General features: G+C 31.3%; 1 protein-coding gene across 5 annotated transcripts in view; it reads right to left on the bottom strand.

Annotated features, from left to right (window-relative positions):
• Nucleotides 1-12,699, bottom strand: part of LOC139516910 (putative ATP-dependent RNA helicase DHX57) — a 30,205-nt gene that overhangs the window by 15,956 nt on the left and 1,550 nt on the right. For all 5 annotated transcript variants that reach the window (XM_071307338.1, XM_071307341.1, XM_071307339.1 and 2 more), the window contains exons 2-11: nt 8,022-8,156; nt 7,558-7,743; nt 5,146-6,154; nt 4,220-4,341; nt 3,032-3,227; nt 2,473-2,597; nt 2,070-2,203; nt 1,539-1,593; nt 1,021-1,202; nt 232-338 (exon numbers count right to left, since the gene is read on the bottom strand). In XM_071307338.1, the coding sequence (XP_071163439.1) occupies nt 232-338; nt 1,021-1,202; nt 1,539-1,593; nt 2,070-2,203; nt 2,473-2,597; nt 3,032-3,227; nt 4,220-4,341; nt 5,146-6,154; nt 7,558-7,743; nt 8,022-8,156 (2,251 nt within the window). The remainder of the gene's footprint in view (nt 1-231; nt 339-1,020; nt 1,203-1,538; nt 1,594-2,069; nt 2,204-2,472; nt 2,598-3,031; nt 3,228-4,219; nt 4,342-5,145; nt 6,155-7,557; nt 7,744-8,021; nt 8,157-12,699) is intronic.

Raw genomic sequence — 12,699 nt, 5'->3', positions numbered from 1 at the left:
ATTTTTTCTTATGATGAATGCTCTAATAAATTTGGACTTAAATTGTCTCCGATTTCAAGTAATACTTGTCACTTTATTACAAGCTGACAATTACAGATACACAAACAACGAAATAGTTAGTATTCTCCTAACACAAAATGATTTTTAAAGCTGTTTTTGTTTACTTCCGATTCTCACTTAAAAAATATTTTTGCAATGATATAACAACAAGAATATTATAGGTATATTTACATCATGATCTCCATCTACGATAAATTCTAGCAAGGACACTACAAGGTCAAAGTTGATCTTATTCACATCCATCATCGACATAGTTTTAAGGACAGTTTTACTGTAATCTAAAAGCAAAGAACTGTTGTAATCAAAACATTTCGATTTTTTTTTATTGAATATCTTTTATAAACATTGTCTTTTCTATAGCAAAATCTAAATCAATCATAATTAAACTGTGTAACTATCTGAAACATGCATGGAAAATTAGATTATGCATTGTGAATTAATTGTACCTTTATTACATTATGTATTGTTCTCTGCTATTTGTTGTTTTGTTAGATTGTATATACTTGTTTATGTATTTCTATAGCATGTTATTTATGCTTTCGCAAATAAGACATTCATTCATTCATATACATCTAAAAATTCTATTTTCTCTCTCAAGCTATATACTTTTAAAACATCAATTTAAAAAAACAATTTCTATGTGTGTTCACAATGGAAATTCACCAAAAAATGTATATATGAATTTGAAATGTATACCTGCTGTATTCAGTGAAACCTTATAAGATTATTTTTTTTATTTTTAAAATCTCCCAATTTCAAATTGTATATTTGCAATAAAGGGGAGATAAAGACCAATCTTACGAACAAAAATAAGAAAAATTAATAGTGTAAGTGATGCTCTCTAGTATTAAAAATATTATTACAAATTTTCTATAAGTGTAATAATTCAGCAGATAATTCATGTGCATTTCCTGAAAACAAAAATCAAATAACAGTGAAACTTTTGAAAAATTTATGTACCTGGGAATCTCATTTTAAGTTGTTTGACACTAAGATTTTCATCTTTAACATGCTCAGCAGCTGGCTTAGAAGGATCATTATTTATAAATTCAAATTCATCATCATAGTCTGCACCATACTTAAATACAGCATTAGATTTCTGTAAAGGTCTAGCATATGGTGACTTTTCTTCCATTACAAATCTATAACAAAGTGAATAATACAGCTAAAACAGATCCCAATCACATTTACCATTTGTAAATTTAAGTTCAAAGGCAATGATCACTTGCAACTGTTAATTCAGAAATAGATTTGCTGTTTTTATCATACATATACTACAATGTTAACTGGGTTTAGATTACATTGTTTAATATAAAACTCACATTTGTATTCATGCACATTTTTACAACAACACATCATATATTTTTTTCATCAGTTAAACTGCCCTTCATTCCAATTTTGAAGATTTTATTTAATAAATGCAAGCATAAATTTCCAAATCTACATGTAGACTATTCTAGTTCTTATCTAAAACTTACCTCGTCATATCCAAGACATCCTCTAAAAAATACTGATCAACAGGGAATGTTCTACCTGAAGTGTAAATAAAGTATTGTAAAACTTTTAAAGTACAATTATCCTAAGAATCAAGATCTAAATGCAGTATTGTATCATAGATTAATATGTGATAATGACAACAAAGCTGGCAAGTAATACTTTTGTCTGGGAGACTGTAATTTATCTATCAGTTGTAATTGGCTTTAAACAAGATTTCAGTAACTGTAAGTACTGTAGACATATGTTGGTCCTTTGTGTCTATTTTATATCTCAAACCGATCTTTTGAGTTGAGCTAATTGTTACTGATTTTGCTACAGTTTGTTCTCATGTTGTGCTTTTACACAACTTTCCTCAGTTAGGGGAAAGGTTGAGTGCTCACAAAAATGTTTAACTCTGCCACATTCTCTTGTCTTGAGCCTGTAGTTGACTGACAAGGCAGGATTCAGACAAAGAATGAGGTACGCAATGTTATGTGTATGGTAATTATATAAATTTTATGAGGTTTAATTACCTGGTATATCTATGACAGGACAACCATTGAAATATGCTGAAAATAGGTCAGCATTTAACGTGGCACTCATCAGAATGATCTTCAAGTCAGGACGAGTATACAAAACATCTCTCAAATACATAATTAGAAAATCACTGTAAAAGATAATTCATTCAGCTAAAATTAAATCAAGTCAATTTCAAGATTACTATACAATAGTATGAACATACTATTTGCTTGACCTGTTGTGAATATGTCAAGGACATTAAAAAATAACAGGGAAGGAGGGTGAAAATTCAATAGTCGCTTTACCATCTCTAATAATGCACATGTGATAAGCTCATACATAAAAGAATAAAAAAAAATAAAAATAAACAGTATAAATAAAACAAGAGAGGAATACTGAATAGAAAAAAGCATTAACCTTTCTTGTGATCTTTCATGGACTTCGTCAATGATAATATGTGACACTCCCTCTAACTTAGGATCTCCTTCTAATCTCCTCAATACAATACCAGTGGTACAAAATAATAATCTCGTCATGCTAGACTGAAATAAAATGTATAAACAGCAATTTATCCTAGGGTTTAAATACATATTGTGGGCAGTACCTACTTAGTACTAGGTACTGGTCTTTCCTATCAAATGGGTGCTTGAAAACACTTATATTGTCTTTTTTGAGGTGTATTTCTTTCACATAATAAATCTAAATTATAACAATCAAACCTGCACTTTATCAATTATATTTTTACAGGTTGGTGTACTACTTTTGGGACAAATAATATCAAATTATAGAGAACTGTATCAGCTCCAACTCAAAATATTGGGTCTTGCATTCTGTTTGACATCTTCAGACATATATTCGTAACCTTTTTAAAATGGACCAAATTACTACCAAACTTTCATGCCACAAATAATTTAGTCTAATTTCAGCTTTGCAATTTCAATTCTTAAAGAATGTATACTCTGTTTTTAAGCATTACCTGTACTTTTTCCAATCTGATTTGATATCCCACACTTCTGCCCAGTTTCTCAGCCCTCTCTTGGGCCACTCTCTCTGCCACAGACATAGCTGATATTCTTCTGGGTTGTGTACATAGCATATTACATAAATGTAAACCTTTACCATTCAGATATGAATCAAGTATAAACTGTGGTACTTGTGTTGTCTTACCACATCTGAAAACAGAATAAGTCGTCAGAACATGTACAGCATTGTTCATTAAATACTTATTACAGTAATTTTCAAAAATGAAGACAGCCTTCAAATGCTTGTTTCATCAATCTAATGTTAGATGTGTGATGCTCCCACCAACATGAAAAATATGACAAGGATAACATTAGAGTAAAAAAAGATGGAGTTCCATTTTTGATTGTTAAATTCTGTTACAGTATATATTATTGGTTTTTTTTATAGTGTCAGCTGAAAATCTTATGGGACTGTATGGTTTTCAGTGAATGCATGTTACGTAATAAATATTCTTTTACCAATGGAAATAATAATTGAAGTTTGTTCAATTACCGATTTCTAGCTGACCTAATTAAAATGCTTTCTGACAAACAATCAAAAATTCAAAAGATACTAAATAAATTTAAGAAAGCCATTGCAGTATTAATCCCTATAGAATTATTAAGGTGATTCTATCTTCAGAATGTTACCTTATTTATTCCTGTAAATTGTCATTTCATACAATTGTAACATTATAAAAGACAGATTGGAAAAGAGGTGAAGTTCAAACAAAAGTTGCTGCATTCTTTTTACCATCTTTTTATATATTTGATTTAAGAAAATACAATAATCATCTTGAAAACCTTTATTGCACTACCCTGCCTGTAGATTCAAAGTTTTGAGCTTAAATTAAAAATTCAAGGCCTGTATGCATAAAGTTACGTAAGTTATTATTATAGCTGTTAAAATTTGTTCCGAACAGACAGATTTTTCTACATGTCCTCTGATAAATAAATATAACAATTGGATATCTTAACTTAAGTGGTTTTATGCATACAGGTCCTGGACTTTTCCTTTTTATAAGCATCTCTTTACAAATAAATAATTGGAATATTTGAAAATATTTAAAAGCAAACTGAAATTTAAAAAAAAACTCTGTACCAGAATGGCCTCCCACCAAATGATCATATCTAGCTTAAAGATCTTAGTAGGAGTTACTTACCCGGTCATACCACTTATAACTGTAACTTGATGTCCATCAATAGCTGACAGTAACTCATCTTGTTTGTTCCATACAGGTAACTTTTTCCTTTGAGACATCATTGATTTGTATTTGGGTATTGTCTAAAATATTTAATTTAGAAAACTTTAAAATCATCTTCTTCAAATGGAATTACAAAAAGTATATACATGTATTGAAAAATTTGTTTCATATAATTCAGAACATCAAAAGGTCATTTACAACATTTTTAGATTTTTTTTTTGTTCTAAATTTTTAAAATAATCATTTGCTTCAATAGCTTCACAGATTAAGCAACTAATTTTTTACTTATTTAAATCACATTGTATAACAATTTTTTGTTACATTCCATATTAAAAAACTTAGTTAGAAAAAAAAATCAAATTCATATGGGTGGCCTCAGTGTGACCTCAGTGCTGAGAGGTGTAAGAAGTCGAATTACAATATCACTATAGCCTGTCAATACTGTAGTTGTAAGTTCTAACCTGGCGTGTGGCAGGTGCATTCAACTACAATCTTAATTGACTAGGATTGCCAGTTTTCCTACAGAAGGTTGTGGTACAGACATCCCTCACCCAATACAAATCTGACTGCCACAAAATAGCACAATAGTGCTGAAAGTGGCATTAAACACAGTCACCAAGCAATCATTCGATCATACTCATTAGAAGCATTGCAGTTGAGTCATGTAAAAAAGGATCCAAAACCCATTCTGTGTAAAATGTGGAGTTTTTTATTCAACAGAATTGATTATACAATGTATATGGAAATGATTTATTAATCATTAAAAAATCTATTTGTTTATTTTTTATAAAGACTATATATTAGATATCCTTCAATACAAAATGAGTTTACAAGACCAAATATATACTGTTTAAATAATCATACGAAGTAAAGATATAAATTACCTTTTTTCTAACAAATTCATCCTTGAGTATTTTGTTTTGCTTTAGAACTTCTGCTTGACTTATATGGAAATCCTCAGTTTCTCTAGAGGAAGTACGTTTCCTCTCAACTTTGAAATCAGACTCTTCTTTCACATCTGATTCGATCGTGTTTATAATAGCATTTACATCTTCTTCACTTATTTCAGTATCACTGTCCTGGTCATTAGAGGTTCCATGTGAATGTTTTTCTATTTGTGGCTTGGAGGCAGTCAATTCCTTCTGTTTCCAGGACGGACTAGTACATTGGGGAAGACTAGATTCTAATGGCATTTTATCTACAAGCAGTTGTAATAAAGCTTCATCCTCTAACAAACTTACTAAAGCAAAGACAATTGGTAACTGAGATTCAGAATATGTCTTTGCCTCCTTGTACATATGTTCTGTAATGTTTAATGAAATATAAGGCGGGAACATAGGATCTAGAGCTGAGAATCCAATATATGGCGGTTCTAACGGGTAAAGATTATCTTTTGTGAAACGAAGATCCAGTTCAAAGTTTGTATCCACTTCCTGTTTTAAGTGTCTGTCATCAACGTCCTGTATGTTTTTGTTCTCCAAATCATGAACGTATCTACACCTATGACCAAACCTACAAGCCCCTTTCAAATGAAATTTACAAATTTCCTCAGATTTCCTTGATGTTACATCAGAGTTTGCAGATTTTTCAGGTTTGAAAATTAAATCTCTTAACAGTTCGCATTGAAATTTTAATGTCCATATTTTGTTAGGAATTTTCTCAGTAAAATTTTCATCATAAATTGACTGTAAAGCCGTCATTTCTTCATTTCTTTGCTCAATAACTTCATCAAGAGTCATTCCATTTTCAGTCAAAGTTTTGGTCATGTCATTTTGCTCTTCGTCATCTCTTTCTTCAAGAAAGCATTGAGAAAACAAGTACTCATAGGCTACACCAAGGTCACCATCATTAACTTGTAAAGCTTCTATACAACTCTGTCTTTCATAACCATACCTGTATAATAGAAGAATATGTATTACAAATAACATAATATTGTAAATGTGTTTCACCATATATCTCAGGAGAATATGAAACTTAACTTGACTATCTAGTCCTCAAAAGCCTGGCTCTAGCATTATTTTTGCCAAAGTTGTTTGTCTAGTTCAGCCACTTCGATGCAACTGACTTGTAACCGCAAAAAATAAAAGTTTATTTACATAATTCAGTATAATAACATTAGAAACAATTAATTTTCTACCCAATTTTCTTGAAAATGGTCAGTTCTGTTTAGATTTCTATAAAAGCTAAACAAGAATGCATGCATTGTACTGTTAAGAATAGCCCTTCTTGTTATATATAAGGTTATGAGAAAAGTGTGATGAACAATTTAAGTTCGATTATCATCTTTTAAAATTCAAAGTATCAGCAAACAGAAAGTACCATAGATGTCTGACAGATCTGAAAATTGCTCACAGATTCCAACTCATCACTGCCATATTGGTTGTTAAAAGATTGAAATTTTTGCAGCAACTCAATTAATATGTTAATAATCTGATTCAAAATGCAGATCCTGTATATATATATATAACAAGTCTAAAAGGGTACAACATCACCAAAAACACAATAAAACGTAAATAGTTTATTGGGACTGTATTTCCACGCAGTTGTTAAACATGTCAACTGTCACCACCTTTGGGAATTTAGAGTTGTGCCAGTTCACATCGTAAATAACTATTTTTATTTTGGCATATCTTTGTAGTCTTTGCGCCATGTTTGGAAATTTTTAAATTGTTCCAGTGTTCGCTCAAATTGTATAAATTTCAAGATTTTGATAGAGTCTTTATTTGAATTGACATGATTCATTTGTCATCGTGCAATTACCGAAATATCTAACATATTGTTCGTTTTATTGTGTTTTTGGTGATGTTGTACCCTTTTAGACTTGTTAGATATTATATTTTGTAGTGTGCTGAATCATGTTTATATGATCCATCGCCCCGTAAGATTTATCGTTGACTATTTATTCAGTCATTTAATATATATATATATATATACATCTAAGCTATGCTTACAAGAATCTGACAAAACTACGTTTTACATTCTGTTCTGGCAATTATAACATAAGCCAATGAAATTCAAGCCTTCAAATTTTAAGACGTGTACAGTATTAATCTGACAAAACCAAAGGATCGAGAAATTCTTTGAAACAAAGTTAGACTGGAGCTTTGCTTACAAGGACCTGAATACGCTCCAGTCTACCTTTTGTTTAAAAGAATTTCTGGATTCCTTGGTTTTGTCAGATTAATTGTAAGCAAAGCTCAGGTACATGATCTGCACTTTAATCAGATTGCAAGTTAATATAAACATTATCAGTGTAAAATAAATGTCTCAGCTATTTAAAGTTAAATAACTCCAACCTTAATAACTTATTCAGTGCATAAGGACTGATACTATCTTTCTGTGGACAGTCTGCTGCTGTCTGTCCTCCCATGCCCAAGGGTATTGTATCTTCCACATATAAAGTGTTATCTGTCAGCCAATACTGGTCTTCATATCTTACATCTAGTTCATCATACTCTGGTACCTCTTCATAGTCTTCGTCACTGTATCATTGTGTATTGTAAGTATTTTTTCAAGTGTTAATTTTAAAATAAATGTCAAATCAATGTATATAAATTTTTAAAAAAAGATGGAATGCTTCAACATCAAAAGTATAATTATCACCTATTAAACTAGATCAAATATAAAATTCCATTTAATTAAAACTTAAACTTGTCATCAACACACATAAAAACCACTTAAATAATTATGGATATTAAGTAAAATCCTTTAAATTCTTAGGCTAAGTTCATGTAATAAAGTACTTAAAAAAACTAAAAACCTGTTATCATGGACAAATTCTTCTTGTTCTTCATCTTCATGTAGATTTTTCAGCATGTCTCTAACCATGTCTTGATTTTCTGCACTCATGTGTAGTCTTTGCATCTGAACTTTGACTTCTTTGACACCTTCATTTCTTCAACAACAATGAAATGAGAATGAGTAAGCTTAACTTAAAAACATAAAAATGTGGGTTATTTTTGTGTGTTATTTTCTTTTAACAACAACTTATTGTAAGGTGTTCACTTTGATGAGGGAGATCCACAGCTAAGTCAATCCACCAAAGACTTGACAATTAGCGTGAATACTTCTACACCCAGCTGGCAGCATTTAGAAGTAAGAACACAGACTTCCAAACTCCAATCCAGAATAATGGGTCTAAGAAGGGTGATATATCTACCTGTGGACTATTGCCTTCTAAGCTATCATTTTAAAAATATGACTTGTCTTGTGGGTACATCTTACTTCCACTAGACCACAGAGGTTAATTACTTGTCACCTATTATAATAGTATTATAGAATCACATGCTTATCCTGTACTTAATTTTATTAGGGAGGGTTGATATCTAAAAACTGGTTTAACCCAAACAGCATACACACATTTACTTTCCTGTCCAATTCTACGTCAGTTCTGAGAAACTTTGTCAATTGTTATTCAGTTGTCTTTTACATCCATGTCATTTTGACTCTGGTGGATTTCTATATTCAATGTAAGTTCACCTTTGCCAAGGGAGTTGGAACCTATTGCTAAGTTTCTTTATAATTTCTAAATTCATCAACAGAAAATTAAAAAAATGTAGGTAAAAACAAATCATGTCAGTGGTGATGCAATGACTACTTAAATAAGGATATTCTAGGAAACTAACGGTTAACTGGCAGTTCTATTGGCCCAGTTCTAGAAAAAGAAATACAGCATTTATACTTTATAAAGTATATATAAACAGCTAACATTAACCAAGACAATATCAGTCAAGGACTCCTGAATAGTATTTTGCTGCTTGCACTGCACATTAAGTCATAAGGCCTAAACATTATTTTAGTTTGTGATTACAGTAATTGAAACAAGATTCATAATGAATTCAAATAAAACATTGATAAAATTATCTCCATGTATGAGACCTGATTTTCAAAACACAATATTCCTGTTTTTCCATATGGTAGATAATCCACATGTAACATGTATGATTTTTGCAACAGCTATATACACATGTATATATATACAGGCACGGATCCAGAGCTTTAAAGGGGGGTGGGAGGAGTTTTCTTACAATTGCCATGCTGATATGAAAATGCATTAAAGCAAGACCATTGATTCTCTCGATTGTAATGATTGATTGCAATTAGGTCTTTAAGAAGTTGAAAGAGCTGAAAGTATTGTGCTCCTTATAAGGATGTTTGATGGTATTCTGTTTTTTTCATTAAGATTTACATTCCTCATTTACTTTTACTCAATTCTGAACATTTTTTCTTAACAAAATGTCAGAGATTGTGGTCAGAACCAAACAAAACACAAAATTTGCAGTAAATTCCATCTGGTGAAGTTGAATAGACAATCCATATATATATGTTAAAGTGCAGCCACACATATTTGAAACATCTTTTAAACCCGTCCTCTTGTTTAGGAAAAGGAAAAGCCCCCCTCAAACCCCCTAAATCTGCTAGTCATTGCTAGTGCTATAAGATAGCATTACTAATTTTTGCTAAAAAAAAACCTGCAATAACATGTTTTCATGGTTTTTGAAGTGATTCTTTTTTTGGTAATTTTATGCAATTATCCACAAATTGTTTATTTTCATTTCTCTGTTATGAAAAGATATATGTATCAAGAAGCATCAAGGTCAAAGGGAAACATTTTTTATGTCTTAATCATGTGTCAAATAAGAAAGGTTTGTGTCCTGTCTTATTTCAGAGCAGATGCACATGAGGGGGGATCCAGAATTTTATATCCAGGGCACTACTGACTTTTTGGAGTTAAATGTCCATACTAAAACAAAAATGTGGCTGTATTTTTACTTATAAATTACATTTTTCCTGTTTTTAAGGGGGTGTCTGATTCCTTGTCTGTTCATTTTATTAAAAAATCACTGTTTGTTAAGTAATACATGTAATATAAATACAACAAATACAAACAATATTTTAACTGAACACAGTGCCTGTATTAGCCTTGGGCAGGATGATTAAAGTAATATTTCATTTTCGAGGAAAAAATCGGTCATAAAAAGTAATGTCATGAATGTGTAAACTACATGAACTACAAATTATATGAAACAAGAGGCTCTCAAGAGCCTGAATCGCTCACCTTAATTCTTTTGGTTAAATCTCTCATCAATGATTATTTTGGCTTTTCAATTTATTTAAATGTTTTTTGGATCGTCCTATTTTCTTCAAAAGCCAAAAAAAATAATCATTTTCTCCTATGTTCTATTTTAGCCATAGGAGCTATGTTTCTTGACATACAAGGAAATAAAATATAAAATTTATACTAGATACTCTGAAACTCATTTAGCCTAAGTTTGGCTGAAATTGATACAGCAGTTTCAAAGGAGAAGATTTTTTAAAGTAAGTCAACATGATGAACAAATTGTGAAAAAAAGTCTTTATAGGGCAATAACTCCTTAAGGGGTCAATTGACAATTTTGGTCAAATTGACTTAATTGAAGATCTTACTTCGCTGAACATTATTGCTGTTTACAGTTTATTTCTATCTATAATTATATTCAAGATAATAAACAAAAACAGCAAAATTTCCTTAAAATTATCAATTCAGGGGCAGCAACCCAACAACAGGTTGTCTGATTCATCTGAAAATTTCAGGGCAGATAGATTTTGACCTGATAAACAATGTTACCCAACGTCAGATTTGCTCTAAATGCTTTGGTTTTTGAGTTATAAGCCAAAAACTGCATTTGACCCCTATGTTCTATTTTTAGCAATGGCGACCATGTTTGTTGATAGATCATAACTTCGGATACAATTTACAAACTAGATACCCTAAGGAACATTCAATTAAAGTTTGGAAGTATTTGGCCCAGTAGTTTCAGAGGAGAAGATTTTTGTAAAAGATTACTAAGATTTACGAAAAATAGTTAAAAATTGACTATAAAGGGCAATAACTCCTAAAGGGGTCAACTGACCATTTCCGTCATGTTGACTTATTTGTAAATCTTACTTTGCTGAACATTATTGCTGTTTACAGTTTATCTCTATCTATAATAATATTCAAAATTTCTTTAAAATTACCAATTCAGGGGCAGTAACCCAACAACAGGTTGTCTGATTCATCTGAAAATTTCAGGGCAGATAGATCTTGACCTGATAAACAATATTACCCAACGTCAGATTTGCTCTAAATGCTTTGGTTTTTGAGTTATAAGCCAAAAAACTGCATTTGACCCCTATGTTCTATTTTTAGCAATGGCGACCATGTTTGTTGATAGATCAAAACTTCGGATACAGTTTACAAACTAAATACCCTAAGGAACATTCAGTTAAAGTTTGGAAGTATTTGGCCCAGTAGTTTCAGAGGAGAAGATTTTTGTAAAAGATTACTAAGATTTACGAAAAATGGTTAAAAATTGACTATAAAGGGCAATAACTCCTAAAGGGGTCAACTGACCATTTCTGTCATGTTGACTTATTTGTAAATCTTACTTTGCTGAACATTATTGCTGTTTAAGGTTTATCTCTATCTATAATAATATTCAAGATAATAACCAAAAACAGCAAAATTTCCTTAAAATTACCAATTCAGGGGCAGCAACCCAACAACAGGTTGTCTGATTCATCTGAAAATTTCAGGGCAGATAGATCTTGACCTGATAAACAATATTACCCAGTCAGATTTGCTCTAAATGCTTTGGTTTTTAAGTTATAAGCCAAAAACTGCATTTGACCCCTATGTTCTATTTTTAGCAATGGCGACCATGTTTGTTGATAGATCATAACTTCGGATACAATTTACAAACTAGATACCCTAAGGAACATTCAATTAAAGTTTGGAAGTATTTGGCCCAATAGTTTCAGAGGAGAAGATTTTTGTAAAAGATTACTAAGATTTACGAAAAATGGTTAAAAATTGACTATAAAGGGTAATAACTCCTAAAGGGGTCAACTGACCATTTCAGTCATGTTGACTTATTTGTAAATCTTACTTTGCTGAACATTATTCCAGTTTACAGTTTATCTCTATCTATAATAATATTCAAGATAATAACCAAAAACAGCAAAATTTCCTTAAAATTACCAATTCAGGGGCAGCAACCCAACAACGGATTGTCTGATTCATCTGAAAATTTCAGGGCAGATAGATCTTGACCTGATAAACAATATTACCCCATGTCAGATTTTCTCTAAATGCTTTGGTTTTAGAGTTATAAGCCAAAAACTGCATTTGACCCCTATGTTCTATTTTTACCAATGGCGACCATGTTTGTTGATAGATCAAAACTTCGGATACAATTTATAAATTAGATACCCTAAGGAACATTCAGTTAAAGTTTGAAAGTATTTGGCCCAGTAGTTTCAGAGGAGAAGATTCTTGAAATAGTTTACGACGACGACAGACGACGACAGACGACGACAGACGACGGACGACGACGGACGCCAAGTGATGGCATAAGCTCACTTGTCCCTTCGGGACAGGTGAGCTAAAAAGGTCAATAAAAAAAAGTAAACAAAAC

The sequence above is a fragment of the Mytilus edulis genome, chromosome 3 (genome assembly GCF_963676685.1).
Source record: "Mytilus edulis chromosome 3, xbMytEdul2.2, whole genome shotgun sequence".
NCBI lineage: Eukaryota > Metazoa > Mollusca > Bivalvia > Mytilida > Mytilidae > Mytilus > Mytilus edulis.
The sequence above is the reverse complement of the archived record's forward strand: the minus strand, read 5'-3'. Positions and strand labels throughout refer to the sequence as shown.